General features: G+C 42.7%; 1 protein-coding gene across 10 annotated transcripts in view; it reads right to left on the bottom strand.

Moving 5' to 3' along the window:
* POU2F1 (POU class 2 homeobox 1) overlaps positions 1 to 18,647 on the bottom strand; it is a 163,047-nt gene that overhangs the window by 43,573 nt on the left and 100,827 nt on the right. For all 10 annotated transcript variants that reach the window (XM_058660589.1, XM_058660588.1, XM_058660586.1 and 7 more), the window contains 3 exons: positions 10,984 to 11,084; positions 2,838 to 2,891; positions 557 to 676 (listed from right to left, as the gene is read on the bottom strand). In XM_058660589.1, the coding sequence (XP_058516572.1) occupies positions 557 to 676; positions 2,838 to 2,891; positions 10,984 to 11,084 (275 nt within the window). The remainder of the gene's footprint in view (positions 1 to 556; positions 677 to 2,837; positions 2,892 to 10,983; positions 11,085 to 18,647) is intronic.

Genomic DNA, 18,647 nt, shown 5'->3' with positions numbered 1-18,647 from the left:
AACAATCATTTCATCAGTTTAACTGTCTCAATCACATGATAATGACTCCTTCGCATGATGAAGTAGTAACTCAAATGTGGATTCTGAAACGTCCTTAGTTTATACTAATAAGCTTATGATGGATAAATTGGAAGAAAGACCTGTGTTTTTTTCCCACATCAATGAAGTGAAAATCAGCAGGGCAGAGGCAGGCTGCTGTGCCCTCCTCACTCACTCACTGTTCTGTCCACAAGGGTAACCACTGTCTTCACTTGGACTTTTACCATTGCCATCAACTTGCTTCCTGTCTGTTACAGATGAATCTTGAAAACAAAATTTTCTGCCAAAAAATTTTTAAAAAATTAAATATTAAAAAGAAAAAAGAAAAACCTAAGAAAAGTCCTTAGTTTATCCAGAACATATGAAACCATATAAAAAATGCCCCGAAAACTCAAAACTAAGACAATTTCTTTTCCATGTTTGTAGAATACAGAAAGTTCCTTGAGAGCACTGCCAACTATGGGGAGCTGTTCTGACACACAGCTAGTTGATCACAACCCTCTTAGCAAAAACTTACCCCGGTTATCTGTCCTCCAGCCAGCATAAGCTGGGTCTGGGGAATGGTTGTCTGCACTGAAGGCTGCTGGGAAGGCTGGCCTGGCTGCTGGGAATCCCCGGATTCTTCATTAGATTTGGACTGGGGTGGGGTGGGAGAGGAAACAAAATATTTCAATAGCTGATTACAAGAAATTCACTTGTCATTTTATATTTTAAGAATTATTTGAAATGGAGGGGTGGGCTTTTGACTGACAGAATGCTGGTCAGGACGCCCAGGGCCCACACTGGTGTGCCTATGTCTGAGACGCAGCTCTGGCTCCTGGGCACAGCGTCCTGCTAATGTTGACTGTGGTAACCAGTGGTGACAACTCAAGTAGCTGGGCCCTACCACCCACATGCGAAATTTGGCTTGAGCTTTGTCTACCAGCCTCAGCCCTCTGGTATTTTAACAAGCATTTGGAGAACAAACCAATAGAGGGAAGCTCTGTGTTTTCAAATAAATAAACAGAAATTCAACACAAACAGGCTTATTCAGTTACAAGTTTTCTGGTTTCTCTCTTTTTCTTTCTTGTAAGTCTTTATATTTTCCTCAGAACTTGCGTATTAGGCTTTTAGACTTTTGATTTCAGTACTAGCAAAGTTGCAGCTATAACTTTTGGCAAGAAAAAAATGAGCTGTTCCTCTATAAATGAACAGAATTTTTTTACAACCCCAAATCCTTACCTTTGGAAATAAGAAAGAACAAAGAGTGGAGAAAAGAATACATTTGACTCTAAGTCTGCACCTGACTATCCATACCAACATTTTGGCACAGCCTGGTTGTCAGTCTGAAATTTCTTTATATATCGTCTCAGAGACCAATTACTAAATCCACAGAATCCTTCATCTAATATTTTAAAGAACTGTGAACTTAACAAATCTACCATGAAGTAACATATTAAGCTTGAAGGAAAACACTGCAGTTAAGAGAGAAAGAGAAAATATTCCTAAAAGAGGTACTGAGAGAAAATTTAATGGTAATTAAAACTGGTTATGCAGAGTATTAAAATCCTGCATAGATTTGCATATTTCCCTCCACCTGTTTTGGGGACTGCAGCAAGGCTAATTAACATAAAAGCTGTGATTAATTCTGCCAGTCACTGAGAGATAATTACAGTGCAGGACTGTAAACATTTTGCACTGGAGATACAGCCTGTTTGCCAACATCTCTCTAAGGGATGAAAGTTTACCATGGCAACCAAGGCAATTTTCTGCCTTTTCTACCTCAGAAAGGAAGGTCACATTATCTCCTTTCTTTATCCTTGTTTCCATGTGTTACCAGTTCCATATTCCACCGGGTTTCAGGAAATGCTTAACCCAGACTAGCAACACTGAAATCAATCTTCCAGAACACTGCTTTTCCTCTGTATGTTAGGTACCTACATGCTATAATGAAAATAGCAGGTTGAAGGAGATGTTGTGGACTGAAGTGCAACACCTGAACTTTGTATACTGCGTCATATAGCTTACACAAGCAAAGCAGCCTCATCTAATTTTCATTTTAATTTTGCCTGTATCCAACAAGGTTTAATTGCAATTTTCAGAAGTATAACATAATACAGCAAAGAACCTTGAAAATCTTAGATATGCCTCTGCTTAAATACAGATTGGAAAACACAGAGCCCCAGGAAGTTTAGTGATTTGCCAAAGGTCACACAGCTAGTACTGAAAAATCTAACCTGGGGCTGATACAGTGGCACAGCACTCCAATCCTCCACCTGTGATCCCGGCATCCCATATAAGTGCTGGTTCTAGTCCCAGCTGCTCCACTTTTGACTCAGCTCTCCGCTTATGGCCTCAGAAAGCAGCGGAAGATGGCCCAAGTACTTGGGTCCTTTTACCCTGGCTCCCAGCTTTGGACCAGCCCAGCTCTGACCTTTGTGGCTCTTTGGGGAATGAACCAACAGATGGAAGCTCTCTCTCCCTCCTGCTGTCTCTGTCTCTTTGTAACTTTAAGTTTCAAGTAAAATAGCTTTAAAAAAAGAAACAAAAACCCAGAAAATTCTAACCTAAGACCCCTTTTCCTGATAATCCAGTATGGATTGGATTGGATCCAGTTGGTTCACACACAGTATCAGAACATAAAACTCACTTCCATTAATAAAAATAACTATCAGTATTCAGATATTTATGGGATTCAGTTTACTGACAAGAATCACACTTCTAAGAATTTCTTGTTATAAAATTTTGATTATATAAAATTAGAAAAACACAAAGACTGTAATTTAAAATCTGACCTATAATCCCACATCCCAGCTTACCTGTACATTTAAAGACTGAGCAGCGGCCTGTAAACTTGTTCCAGCAAGCTGAACCTACAAGTAAAGTAATCAGGGTAAGTTCTAGTCTAGTAATGTTCTAGTCTAGTAATGTTCTAGTTCTAGTCTAGTAATTCTAGTCTAGTAATGTTTCTGTTCAGAGTTGTCATTTACAAATATTTTAAGTCTCTATTAAATGTATGTCACTTATATAGAAATGAGAATACAAACAGTTTTACCTAATGGGATTAAAACTTTATGAACAAGGGCCTGGCCTGGTAGCCTAGTGGCTAAATCCTCGCCTTGCAAGTGCTGGGATCCCACGAGGACACTGGTTTATGTCCTGGCTGCTCCACTTCCCATTTGGCTCTCTGCTTGTAGCCTGGGAAAGCAGAAGAGGATGGCCGAAAGCCTTGGGATCTGCACCCATGTGGAGACCCAGAGGAGGCTCCTGAGGGAGTGAATCAGCGAACAGAAGATCTTTCTGTCTCTCTCTCTGTAAATCTGCCTTTCAAATAAAAAACTAAGTAAATTAAAAACAAAAACAAACAAACAAACCTTTACAGACGAGCTCTCAGTTTGTTCCTCTACTCACACTCAAAATGCTATTATTTTTTCCTGAAGATGTTTTCCCACACTGAAAGAGCATCATGAAGCACACTGCATTTGTGCGGGATAGTCTTATGGCACATCCTGTTTGCATTCAGACTGCTTAAACTCCAAAATCTTCATTCATCTTCTACAGTTAAAGAATACATATAGGGCCCGGCGCCGTGACCTAGCAGCTAAAGTCCTTGCCTTGAATGCCCCGGGATCCCATATGGGCGCTGGTTCTAATCCCGGCAGCTCCACTTCCCATCCAGCTCCCTGCTTGTGGCCTGGGAAGGCAGTTGAGGACGGCCCAAAGCTTTGGGACCCTGCACCCGCGTGGGAGACCTGGAAGAGGTTCCTGGTTCCCGGCTTCGGATCAGCACAGCACCTGCCGTTGCGGCTCACTTGGGGAGTGATTCATCGGAGGGAATATCTTCCTCTCTGTCTCTCCTCCTTTCTGTATATCTGATTTTGTAATAAAATAAATAAATCCTTTAAAAAAAAGGATACATATAAACTATCCACATACATTATTATTATCACTCAAGCAATCAAAAACTATTTATTTTTATTTCAAAATCTTCATTTATGCACTAGAGTAGAAGCTTTACGGATATATACACACACCTAGCATTCAAGTCTTTAAAACACTTACAATCACAGCTTTAAATTTCTGGCTGAAAAATCTGGCATATAAAGCACACACGAAAGTGTGTCATGATATTTAATACTCACCTTTCAAAAGTTCAGATAGCTCAAATTATGGTTAGGTTAAAATAAGGACACACTTAGAACAACAAAAGCATCACTGGCAACTCGGACAACTCACAAGAGGCATCCGTGGATAACAACACACAACTCTGTCTCCACAGGTAATTATTAATTACAGAAGTGAAACAGAAATTTTATCAAGGGGGGCCTGGCAGACAAATGCTGCTTGACCAAAAGTGTAGAAGTAATTTTGATGAAACATAAAAAAAACCTCAAATTGAGGAACAATATAAATTACTGGTTCGTATCTTCAAAACTATCAATATAGTCCCAAGAAAAAAGAAGGACTGAGAAGGAAGAATGATGGTTAAATTAAATTGCGATGGTGGAAAAAGTGGGAAGAAACAGTGGAAAACATGAAAGGCATTATAATGTGCTACCTAAGCATACTGGGAACTGATCATATTCAGATGAAGAAGAGGCCCAGATCACCCCAGGTTCCTATCTAGAAAACTGTAAAAAGGCAGCATCATTACTAGGAGTTAATAAACTCCATTTTGTATATATCATAAATCATCAACATTTCACCCGACTTCAATATAAGAGTTGGCATGGAGTTCTTCAGCTGCTCGGTCAGTTGTTAACACTGAAATTATGCTAGGTACCTATATGCTATAATGAAAATGGCAGGTGGAAAGAACACTATGGAATAATGCTCAACACCTGGACTTTATATATTTGGTCATAGGTTTCACAGAAGCAAAACAGCTTCACCTAAATTTCACTTTAATTTTGACTGTGTACCCAACTCACAGGACTTGGGCATTGTGGTGTGAAAGAATGAACCCATAGCAGAGTGTCAGCTCAAGTCCCAGCTACTCCGCTTCCAAACCAGCTTCCAGCTATTGTGCCTGGAAAGGAAAGTATATGACAGACATGGTGCTTGCAGCCCTGCCACCTGTGTGGGTGGCCAAGATGCAGTTCTGGCCTTCAGCTTCAATTAGTTCCAGTGGTTGTGCCCACCTGGGGAGTAAGTCAGAGGACGGAAGTTCTGTCTCTTTCCCTTTCCCACAATATTCTGGCTCTCTGCCTATCAAATAAATCTTTTAAAAAGCATTTTAATAAGTAAATGGTCAAAATGTCTAACTCACTCTAAAATGATACGAAAAAAATTATGATTTTATATGTGTGTCAACATCTGTGAGCACATGTACACATGCACACACACACAAAGATGGTACTTGGTAAGAATTTTTTAATCCAGGGAAAGACTTTTTAGACAGAACTACTGTTCAGCAGATTTGGAAGCTCTGAAAATCAAAAGTTAAAAATAAAAATCAGAGCATCCCTGTACCACTCTGTTTTGCTTTATCCAACATCAAGATAGCTCAGTTTGGGCCTTGGGATTCGGGGGCAACTGCCGCTCCTCACAGTGTGGCGGCTGTGGGGGGTGCCCCTGCCGGGTCGGACCCAATGCTGGGGGCTCACGCCAAAGACACTGCCGCAAGGCAGTGAACGAGTCCTCGGCCTCATCCAGGACCCAAGAGAGCTCATTCCTCAGGGTAAGTGCGCCATGAGGGAACTTGGGAACTGGCTTAAAATTCCTAGCTCCACCCAGCTGCTAATATCTGGCAGCTAGGTGAGTTTGGGAGGGGTTCGGGCCTTGGGATTCGGGGGCAACTGCCGTTCCTCACAGTGTGGCGGCTGGGGGGGGTGCCCCTGCAGGGTCGGACCCAATGCTGGGGGCTCACGCCAAAGACACTGCGACAAGGCAGTGAACGAGTCCTTGGCCTCCCCCAGGGCGGCCAGGGCACCATGCGGTGCCAGGCTTTGCCTGCTGGCCACCGGGCCGGGAAGCTCTGAGGTAATGGATGTACGAATTGCTGCTTAGATAGCTCTAGGGTGACCCCACTGTTTCTGGGTTCTGAGTCAATCCTAAAGATTCCCAACGCCAGTAACTCTTCTTTTGGAGAACTTCTAATCACTCAATAATGCTGAGCTTTGAACACCTATAATGCAGAAGATAACCCCCAGATTGTCTAGCAGGATATTTTTTTGCCTGACATGATGTTGGTTCAGGAGACTGGTCACATTAGGCAGGTCCATAATTTTAACTAGCACTCTAGAACCTTATCCTGGGGTGGACTCTGTGCAGGATGTGTGGGCCACACCCTGTAGAAAGTTTGGCCCCACTGGTAAACCTAAATTTTAGGTGGTTATGGACTAAGCTAGGTGTGACCAAGGAGCCTGCCATTAATCACAGGTAAAGGGATCCGCCATAGACTGGACTGGGCAAGGCAGCAGCACCCAAATGTGCATCCTGAATAGGCTGTGGGGTGGGCCGGGCTGCAACATTCACCAGCTCATACAAGGCCAAATGGGAGGCCAGAGTACACCGGGCACTGGCCTAAAAACCAATGGCATGTATGTAAACTGGGTTTGGGAGTGGATCAAGTGGAGGTACTTGGGAAGCTCCCCTGGCGAGTCATAGCTCTCGCTGGTGAACACGTCGTCCAGCTCTGGGGGTCGGACTAGCAGGGCATAGTAGCTCCAAAATGTGTAAATTGGTAATGGAACGTAATGTACTGGGCAGGACTGAGCAAACCTTTGTTTACAAGCAAAACTAGAAACCAGCATGGAACACAGGTCATACCAAGCTAGGCTCTTGCACCTACTGGTCCTCAGAGCAACCACGGGCAGGTGCATGATTTACAGCTAGGAACAAGCCCAATCGGGGAGGTATGGGGACACCCTAACTAGGTTGAGGTTCCCACCAAGGGGCGTATGTGCTAGAATTGGGGCTGCGCTCTATCTAGGAAACAGTTGCAGTCACCCGAGGCACTAGTGTGGGCTGGGATTAGATGCACCAGGCCAGTTCAGACCCCAACACCATCTGGTGTCATGGAGAACCAGAGGGTAGATGTGGGACTGACTAGGCTGGGTCTCAACCCCCTACTGAGCCATGCGTGAGCTGTATGTGGGTATGGATGAGCCATGGCCGGGCTGAAACATCCAACAACAAGAACCAGAATGGGGTGAAAGCCAGCCAGGAAAAGCCACTGTCCCTGCTAGGACAGGAGGTGAACTGAGTTGGGTTGGCTCAAGGACCCCCTGGCATGCGCAAAACCTGCCATTGGGAGGGGTTCTGATGGAGGAGCCTGGGCAACTCCTCTGGCAGGACACAGTCCCTGCAGGTAAGCGCAAGAAGCATGATAGGAAACAGTCCAGAATAGGCCATGGAAAGTTTCCCACTGGCACACATTCGACATGGGTCAGGAGCAGACCAGGCTGAATCAGTCCATATCACCCACTGGCAAATCCGATCACCAGAACAGGGTGTGGGATGACCCGGGTTTGGTCGCGACGAAACCAGTACACATTATGGAATGCCAGGGCGTGGCTGCCTGTACTGGATATGAATGCAGCACCCAACCAGCACACGTGAGATCCAGGAAGGAAGGGAGGGGCAGAACTGGCGGGGGGATTAAGGGGCTGGTCCCCTCGCAGGACAGCTACTCCCACCGGAGAGCGTGGGCTGGGATAGAGACAGACTAGACTATGCAAGGCTACAACACCTGTGCGCTGCATGTGGACTAGATCAGGGAAAAGCCAGGCTGGGCTGATTATTCCTGCTGGTGCAAGCATAAATTAGAGTGGGTGAGGGATGTTTGGGCACAGCCGCAGAAGCTGGCACTGGGGACTAATTCTGTCAAGTCAAATCACAGAACCACCTAAAGAGTGCATAAACCGGGACAGAGAGACCTGGGAGGGAAAAAGTGGCTTCCCCCTTCTTGGGTCACTTTTCCCGTGGGAGGGCATGAAAACTAGGACGGGGGCTGCGATGGCTACATAGAGAGGCACTCAACAACACACGTGAGGGCTGGATGGTTGAGCTGGTTAGATAGAACTAAGCTTTAATACCCATTGACAAGTGCCAGAGCCAAATGGATGGGGGACAGACTGGTCTTCTGCTACACATACTGGCAAACCAGGGTAGGGGGCGGGCCTGGAGGGGGTTATTGTGGGTCGCCCCAACTAGGCTGCAGCTCCCACTGGTTAGTGTGCGGGCCGAGTACATGCTGGGCAGAACCAGACTGGACTGCAACACCCATTGGTTCCAGTGCAACTCGGGACTGAAAACAGAACCAACACAGCAATTACAACCACCAGCTGATCGGGGTGATGGACTGTGCCGGGCCCTGTGCTTGCTAGAACATACAAGAAACTAGTCTGGGAATACCTCAAAGTTTCTTTGGAGATCTCCCCAATCGAACTGCTGGACTCAGAACTCTAATCAAGAAAAGACAGAAGACAGAGCAGATCAATCATTCATCTCAGCTATATGTTGGCAGCGAAATATGGGGCAAACAGAGACTTTATGATGGACCATATCAATCAGTGGACGACCTCATCGAGCGAAACTGGCAGCGATTCATAATTGGAGAACTATTAACACCACTCGAGCACATATCTCAGAGCATGCCCCACATCCGGGACTCGGGGTGGGCGGGAAACCGGGTGGGGCTTCTCCCTCAATATCCTCCTTTACCTCAGATACATGATGGAAACAATATGGACATAATGGTATTGCCCACTTCCCTATCCCCCTGAACCTTTTTTTTTTCTTTTTCTTTCTTTAACTGTAATTAACTATGAAAAGATTGTCAACAAGAACACAATAAAATAGATTATATATAAAAAAAAAAAAAGATAGCTCAGAAAATACCCACAGTAGGATGTGTTGGTTTTACAGACTGAACTAATCATTTCTTCCTCAGTATCCCTACACATTTTGCCATTCACCCATCTCTTGTTTATCCAATAAATAATCACTGAAGGCCTTTTGTATTTTGAGCTCATTGGCAAATATTGGGGATATAGGTAAACAAAATAAAAACAAAAACAAAATGTTCCCATCTTTGTGAAACTTATTAAGGAGCAACAAACCTAAAACTATTTTATGTATGTACACATAAAAATTTATATTTATGTTGAAGCAAAGTTCAGTGTGCTCTCCTGGCTATTAAGATGGCTGTTAATGAGGCATCTAATCAAGCATAATTCTTGAGGGATTTGTGTGTTGAAGCAGTTTTCCAACTGCAGTCCTTGGCTTTGGCTGCTATTGCAATTCAGGTCATCAGGGATCTAGGGGCTGTGAACTGGCACAGGAAGAGTTTAGAATCTGGACACGTAGCTTCAAGGATTCTTTTAATGCAGTTGGGCCACCACAGGCTTCAGCCAAAGATGCTCACTGTGTGTTGTGTGACTATGTGCCATTCCTCTTAGGTAACCAGAAAACCAATTGCAGGAAAAAAGTTTTTGGAAGTAAAAAGTTTTTAGAAGAAGATCAACATGAGAATATATATGTTTTTCTCAAATACATTTCTAAATTCATTTTAGATACAAGTCCATCTGGATATTTTATTTTAAAAAGTTACATGCAAAAGCTTCTCCATTTCAGTTACAGCCCTCCACTCCTTAGCATGTTCCAAGACTCAGTGGATAGGTGAAATCATGGACAATACTGAGTTCAGTATATACCATGTATTTTGCCACTCAAATATAAACTATGCTAGTTTAATTTATAAATTAGGAACACTAAATGACTAAAATAATAATAAAACAGAACTTAATATAATAAAAGTTACTTAAGGTTTATGGATAATAAATTCCTAGAACTTTCAATTTAATATTTTTGGCCTAGGTTGAACACATCCAACTATAATCATGGAAAGGAAAAATCATAAATGAAAAAATGTTGTATTACAATATAGACAAAGTCATGTTTCTGAGCAAAAATCTATCATCAGGCCTCACTTAAATGGCAAGTGCTGCCTATGTGGTATCCCTTTGAACTAACTCATGGACAAGTAAATGGGCTTTTCAAGATTTACATGTTCAATTTTATAAATTTTTTTAAAGATCTTAAAAAATAAAAAACTATATTTATTTTTGTTAGAGAAGGAGACACAGAGAGAAAGATCTTCTGTCCACTGGTTTACTCCCCAAGTGGTTGCAACTGGAATTATCTGAAGCCAGGAGCCCGCAGCTTCTGCTGGGTCTCCCATGTGAGTGCAGGTGACCAAGCTTTTGAGTCACCTTCTGATGCTTTCCCCAGGCCACAAGCAGAGAGCTGGGTGGGAAGTGGAGCATCTGGAACATGAACTGGTGTCCATACAGGATCCTGGTTTGTGCAAGGCAAGGATTTAGCCACTGAGGTATTGCGATGGGCCCAGGAGCTTCTTTTATAGTTTAGGCAGTTGCAGACATATTTGACAAAAGACTAAAGTTTTATGACATATTCACTTATAGTAACTTGAATCCACAGCCTCACTTACAAGTCAGGAAGAAAACCATATGGCTTAAGGGTGGAAAAGTTGAGGTAGATCTGTTCGAATCCCATACTGGAGCTTGACATTCAGGCAACAAGCTCTTAGTCGCTGCCCAAATCGAAAGTCTCAAACTGTTTTGAAGGAAGGTTATGAGCTTTGAGTTGACAGCCATCTGCAGAGGGTCATAGGCAGTGGTGGCTACATCATTTTAGATGATTGCAGTAACTGACCACCTTCAGTTTGCTGCTCATGTGTATAAAAACAGCAGCACAACTATTACATACATTCCATTTAAAAGGAATTCCTTTTTTTTTTCTAGAGTTGTGGGGTCAAGGACTCTTCAGTCAACAAATTACAGGGTGACACACTAACCACCCAAGGATGCAAGCAGTTGTGATGAACATCAGGCTTTAAGGAATTGTAGAAGTTTAGCATGCTAAAATAACTTCCTCAAGCCATAGCATTCAATGCCACCAGCCTTTTGCTCTCGCTTACGGTTAAGCAGAACATTCTACCTGATGGAGATGTCCAAGGAAAGCCTGGGCCTGCGCTGTTGAGATTGCACTTCCCACAGGCACTGGCTGCTTCTCAAAGTCCAGACCATTGGTTTGCGTGCCTAAAAAGCAAGCAAAGTAATTGGAACTATTAAGACAAATCAAAGCAAAAAAAATAAAAAAATAAACTTTAAATCATCAGGCATTTATTTCAAATGAGCACTTTTCCAAGTGCCTTCACAGAAGAGCAGCGATTTGAAAGACAGGGAAAACAGTAAACGGCGATTCTAAAGGCAGGATAGCAGGGTGAGTGCATGAGCATATACAATGCTTAAGAAATCTATGAAAGTGTTTGCCACAACTGAGGTTGGACAAGAAGGCGCAACACTTAAGATGACTCTGAGGCAGAGATGACTATCACTGTTGTAAAGAAAGTTAGAGACAGAGTTCCAAAGAGGTACTGGAGCTCTTGCATTGTCATCTTATGAGGCTTGGGCAAAAGAAATTTCCTGATGACACTTAAATGAGCAAGGACAACTTATTACTAATGTAACCTCGTTAATAAATGACAACCTCATGTCAAACACAACTCTTTACAAAGTAAGCACAAGGAAAGTAAAACACTTGCACTGATTTCGTTAATCCCAAAGTAGGGACTGCTGAACAAGCCTACATAATTGTTAATTTTTTGAAATGTCAAAAAAAACACAAAAAACCCACACCTTTTTACTGTTATGCTTTTTAACCAATTATGCTGTGATCTGATGTTGAAACAGGCCTATATATGTAAGTTTTTCAAACAGGCTTAATTTAGGAAGAGATGTGCAATTATTTTCTAATAGATATAATACAATGGTTCCAAATTATCATACTGTTATTTTTTAAAATGCTAAATACATTATTTTACTGGATAAAACACAACAAACCACAGAAAGAAACAAGAATTGCCTAGACACACAGATGGATTTCCCCATCTGCACATCTGTGTTTGCGCAAACACACACACACACACACACACACACACACACCCCTACCACAGACCTATCAGGAGAGTACATACTAGGAGCTTAAAGTTAGGGTTCTAAGAGTGGAAACTCTGCCATTACAGATCCCGATTTTTGGCAAACATGTCATTAATAATTGGGTGTATCGGGCCCGGCAGTGTGGCCTAGCGGCTAAAGTCCTCGCCTTGAACGCACCAGGATTCCATATGGGCACCGGTTCTAATCCCGGCAGCTCCACTTCCCAACCAGCTCCCTGCTTGTGGCCTGGGAAAGCAGTCAAGGACGGCCCAATGCATTGGGACCCTGCACCCGTGTGGGAGACCTGGAAGAGGTTCCAGGTTCCCAGCTTCGGATCGGCGTGCACCGGCCGTTGTGGCTCACTTGGGGAGTGAATCATCGGACGGAAGATCTTCCTTTCTGTCTCTCCTCCTCTCTGTACATCTGACTTTGTAATAAAATGAATAAATCTTTAAAAAAAAAAATTGGGTGTATCACATGACCCAGAAGGGCTATTTCAGGTTTCCTTGAGATAATTATAAAAGAAAAGTATAAATGTAAATAAAAAGCTACAGACTGCATAAACACCCATGGTTAATGAAATTAAACTATACATGCTCATACCAAGTAATTAGAAAGCAACATGAAATAACATTAGAAGTAATGAGAGTTGAACAAATCACACAAAGAAGTTTCACTAAGTTTGCACATTTTATCATTAGCTTGCGGTCTCTGTCTCAATGTAGGAAATTAATCCCTCTTTGAAGACTGTAAGATTGCATATCATTAGATTAATTGCCAATCATTCCTTAATAAAGCAGGGAGAACTTGTGTAACATTACAGAAATATGTTCAAGTTACATTAAAAAATCAACAAGGCCAAAAAAAGATGGAAAATGGAGTAGATGAATCAACCACCTCAGCTTTATGCTTGCAGCGGAAAACTGGACAAGGGGAAACCCTAAGACGGACTATGTCAATCAGTGGACTCTGCACCAGCCTCATCATACCTGGACTGTTGCTGATGATATGTTGGTGCTTCTAATTGATCGAGGTGACGCTCTGCTGGCTCTGCCTACAAACCTGAGAGGGCCTCCCTAACAGGCCATTGAACTTGAACTGGACAAGTGGGATGCTGGACTCTGTATGGTGTAAACTTTTAATTAGGGAATCTCAACGGAACTTGAGCTGTGGTTATGCATCAAGGTGAAGGAATTCATGATGGGGGAAGGGTTTGGGGTGAAGGGGGGGGAATCCCAGTACCTATGAAATTGTGTCATGTAATGCAATGTAATTAATGAATAAATGAATATTTAAAAAAAAAAAATCAACAAGGCCAAAAGATGAGGCTTTGAAAGTCAGACAAGCAGTTGGCTGTTAACACAACACCTAAACGAAGTCTTTCAGAACAAAACAGTTTATTCTCCCGAAGCTCATGAAAATTCTATACAACAGTTCCACTTTCAAGTTTCCAAAAAAATGATAACAAGCTCCATGCAAGTCACAAAGCATTAAATCATACTAAATGGCCTGATTTCTGCTTTGCCTGGCACAGTAGTCTACTAGTAATATTATTTAAATGACCCCTGCAATGTGCCCCAGTCTGTTAGCACTGGCGTAAACCATGGGAGGTAGCTGGGGGAGCGGGGAGCTCCATGATGCCTGGGGAAGGGGATCTGTGGGGCAAATCAGAACAGGAGCCACTGAGGGCTTGTTCGATGCGTACGGAATAATTGTTAGGTGTTTCCACATTCCAGGTCATTGTAACTGCAGGTAATCCAAGGAGTTGATGGAGGTGAATCAGCAAAAGGAATCTGGAAGGCCTACATGGGTCAGATCAAGGCTCTGAGGAATGACAGCTGAGACTGGGGGTGGGCAAGCCAGGCTAGTAGTAGCACCCATTGGCACTGCAAGCTGTGTTTGGAGGTGAGGCTGGTAGAGGTCCTTTGTGGTTGCCCAAACTAGGCTGGGCTTGGCTGCAGCGCCTGTTGGTGCACAGGGTGGGTCCAGCAGGGGATCTTCGAGGATGCCCCTGCTGAACTGTGGCAACTACCATTACACTCAACAGATGGTGGGGGCAGTCGGGGCCAGGCAAGTCTATAGCACCCACGGACACATGCAAGAGCCTGAGTTAGGGTGGAACAGGCTGGGTCACACAATTTGTTGGCACATGTGAGAACTGGGGTTAGGGCAAGCCTAGGAGGGGATCTTCAGGGAGCCTGTTAGAATGCGTAAGTCAGAGCCAGCCTGGGGGCAGGCATGGTAGGGATTACTTGGGGCAGCCTGGACTAGACTACAGCAGTTGGAGGCAGGTCAGGCTGGGCTAAACTGCAAACAAATGCTGGGCTGGGGGCAGGCCAGGTAGGGGTTCTTCGCCCCCACACCCCTGACTAGGCCATAGCACCTGCTGGTTTGCATGAGAACTAGAGCTGGGTGTGGAACTGACTAGGCAGCTGCACCCATTGGCATATGCGTTGGATGGTACAGAAAGGAGACTGAACTTGACACAGACCAACTGGTGCACAGAAGAGCCAGATCTGAGGGACCTCCCCACTGCCCAAGATGAGGTTTCTTAGGGGGCTTCCCAGTTGCACTAATGTGTTTGATCCCTGACCTCAGGAAAAATCAGAGACAAGTGGTCTGAACTTGGAGCTACCTCGATTTCTGACTCCCATGCGAGAACACAGAGCATGCCCAGGTGCACATGAAAGACAAATAGTTAGTTCAGCTAAGTCAACAGAGGACTTTGAGTATTTCATTAGAAGATGGAAAGCAAGACATACAGACCAATAATGCGGGCTATGCTCTACAACAAGTGCTTAGGTCTGTGGCACACTGAGGTAGACATAATCAGCCAAAGACCTTAGAAGAAATTTCTCACCCCTGGTGCAAAGTCAACAACTCAGAATAATTAAGACCACTCAAGTAGTATCATTGGAATACCCTTCCCCATATCAGTATCTCCAAGATGACATCTCTGAGCACTGATGCAATTTGACAACAAGGAGTGGCACACTCCCCAACCCCACCCAACACAGAACACAAGAGAAAAAATACTGAAGTGTATGTTTCATTCACCTTCCCCTCATTCTGATCCTCTTCACCTAATTGGAAGCCTACATGGATCCACGATCCCCTTACTCATGTAATCAATATTAAAATAATAAACAAAACATTTGGATGGAGAAAAAAAATCTTAAAAAAAAAATGCCATAGTTATACTTCTTAGAGAAATGGGAAGAAGGTAAAGTATTCACATTTTAAATTAAAAAATTCATCTCAAGATGTTATGATTTCTCAAAGAAACTCTTCTGGGTAGAGGAGACACTGCCTCTCCCAGGGGTTGTTATTTCTTGGCAAAGGCCTCAACCAAAAGCATGTCTGTGACATGAAAAGCAATCCAAAGGCAGGCTTCTTTCATCAAGCTCTTGATTCAACAGTCCTCTACTTTAACCATCCCAGCCAAACAGCAGCCATCACTCCAGTCAAGAGCACACTGAAACTATTCTGATTATCGTTTGGCAATGCTTTGCTTTCCGGAGGAAACCTCAGTAAGGGCGGCGGCCTCAACCTCTCCCTCCCTCCCTACTACCTCCTAACTACCGGATTGCCTTTTCCAGGTGGCCCTGCAAGGCTTGCCAGGCCTCCTGTTTCTGGATCTGTTCCTGAGCCTCCTCTGTCCCCTCACCTGACTGACCATTACATAAAAGAATGTGGAACAGTATCCAGAGGCTGGAAGGTAAAGAGAATACACCAAGGTATAATTCAGGAAAAATTAGAACAGAGATTTTATGATGTAAACGCAAGGAAGTTTTCAAAATAAAGTTAATTAGAGTCCAATAGGAGAAGAGGGTACAAGAAGCCAATAGTACACAACAGCCATTCTTGGAAAGTGAAAATACGGAAGCTGAGCAGAGAAAGGAGAGGGAAAACAGAGGCACATATCTCAGCTGGAAATGGAGATTCTGAGCCGGAATCAAAGCGCCTGGAATAACAGGCGCTGAAATGAAAGTACACTGGGGAAGAAGGTGACTTAACCAAGAAGTCTAACAGGATAAATAAGTGAGGAATCCTGTAAAACATCTAAGAAAAATGATCTAAAAAGGCATTCGGAAATGTCCCAGGCCAGAGATAAAGATCCAATAATTTTGTGAATGAGTAGTACTGCTGTTGAGCTGACTCTCATAGTTGCTGTATTCAAAGCTCCAAGACATTATAAGTAAACTGCTCGAGATGGCACAGCTAATTCATGAACGAGCTATTCCTAGGAACTGGATGCCCTTGATTCTGTGTAATGACTTATGGAAAAGCAATAGTTATACCAGGAAAGTCTAAATGTTGATCACTGAATGACAGGTACAGAGACAAGCAGGTTAAAGACAAGGTGTCGCCTACATTAGGAGACTTACATAAAGAGCCAGAAAAGCAATAGTTTGAAAACAAAGACTAGTGTTTCAGGAGCCAGGGAAGTGACCTGGATCGTTTAATTCAGTAAAATCATAGACTAGATGATTGGAACACTGAGAAAGAAATCAAATCAAAATCAAATGCTGTAGCAGCAGCAAGATTAATAACGGGAAAAAAAATAACAGAAATACCAACTTAGTTCTTTTAAAGGAATCACTTAATTTACAAATGTCTGGTAAGAGGAATATGAACAAAACAAAGGAGAAAGCAAACAACTTAAGAACTTAAAGCATAAACTTAAACAGTATTTATTTTTAATAAAAATTCTAGGAATAGGAATTTGCTGGGTTAAAAATAAGCTTTAAAAAATAAACATCAAAATCTACCTAAAAATTATCTTCATATAAGCCAAATTTTAAAAATTCTCAATTTTATGGCAGGACTTAAAACAATGGCACAGGGCAGGGTTCGTGTTGCGGTGCAGTTGACAATCAGCTGCTGGTACCACTGGAGAGTAAGCTCTAATCCTGGCTGCCCTGCTTCCCTTGCAGCTGTCTGCTAACACACACAGAGAAGGAGATGGCCCAAGCACCTGGTGCCCTGCCACTCATGGCCCAAGCACTCATCTGCCCTGCCAGATGAAGCTCTTAGCTCTTGGCATCAGCTTGGCCCAGCACTGGCTACAGGGAGCAAATAGGAAGTGAATCAATGGCTGGAAGCCATCTCACATTCTGTTTAAATAGGAAAAGGAGAAATACACAGAAATCCTTCCAGTGAAATAACTGGGCAGGAAATGAGCAGATTGAGATTCCAGACCTCCTGTATATGTACCACCAAGTACCAACTGTCTCCTAACACTATTATTTACAAACAATAGTAACTAGCATCTCCTGTTGAAGGACCAGTTCCCATCCTAGATGTATCTCCCCTGCTGCCCCTGCCACCCCACATGGGTGACCCACATAGATTTGTCAGCTCCTGGCTTCAGCCTGGCCCAGTTCCAGTCAGTATGGCCATCTGAGGGGAATACAAACAAACAAACAAACAAACTGGAGTCAGGGTCAAGTTTAAAAAGAGATAAAAGATGCTGCAGGATCAGAATTTGGGGCCTTTGGTGCCTACCTCAAGTTTGTTAGCTCAGCTGTATTTCTTGTACACAAAAGCAAAATTCTAGGATCATAGTCAAATGTGTGGCTCATGAGAAACACTGCTAAATTTAATAAGGCCAATTTTGGCAAGAGACAAAATTTCTTAATAGGACACACATCAAAATATTAACATTTTCAAAATTTTAAACTGTATTACAATCAGTTGAATGGTAAGAATTTAGCTAGTAAGCCATCACACCAGGCCTGATCTGTCCTTTCTTTGCCCAAAGATGGGTACACGTCCAGGCAGAATACAAACAGAAGTCCACCTGTTCTTTTTTTTTTTTTTAAGATTTACTTATTTTATTGTGAATTTTTAAATTATTATTATCATTTTATGATACAGTTCCACAGGCCTTGGGATTTCCCTTATCCCCTTCACAGGATCTCTCCCCTCACACTGAGTTCCCCTTTATTATTACTATAGTTCTTCATACACAGTCATATGTCCATCACTGTGTGCACGGACAACGGCAGAGAGCCCAGCATCCTACTGTCAAGATACAGTAAACAGCTTCATTGGGAGTCCATCTTTGATCTGGAAGTAGAGATGTATACTAGATTGCATCCTCACATCTGGATATGATACCATCCATTACACAGTTACTATACATCCCCTTAAACGAAAAGCCACAATACAAACTCAACAACAGGCAGAAAAATAGAAATTTACAATGTCATGAAGTTAAATAACATGCTACTGGATATAATATTCTCCATACACAGTTACTGTACATTCCTTTAAATGAAAAGCCACACATACACAAAAAATCAACAGGAAGAAATAACGCCATGAAGTTAACTAACATTCTACTGAATGACTAGCGTGACACTGAAGAAATAAAAATGAAAATTAAGAAGGTTCTTGAAGAAAATGATGCTTCTGTATGATCTATGAGTAACTGAAGAATTTAATGAGAAAGTTTTTTGAAGAAATGAAACGAAATTTAAAAAAAAAAAATCAAAATCCATGAGCTATAGTTTCCGCTGATCTTTGTTGGTGAGACATGTCTCCTGTAGACAACAAATAGCTGAGTTTAGGTTTTTAATACCATCTACTACTCTATGATGTTTGATTGATTAGTTTAAGCCATTTACATTCAGGGTTAATATGTATGGGTGGTACTTT

The sequence above is a fragment of the Ochotona princeps genome, chromosome 2 (assembly GCF_030435755.1).
Source record: "Ochotona princeps isolate mOchPri1 chromosome 2, mOchPri1.hap1, whole genome shotgun sequence".
Taxonomy (NCBI): domain Eukaryota; kingdom Metazoa; phylum Chordata; class Mammalia; order Lagomorpha; family Ochotonidae; genus Ochotona; species Ochotona princeps.
The sequence above is the reverse complement of the archived record's forward strand: the minus strand, read 5'-3'. Positions and strand labels throughout refer to the sequence as shown.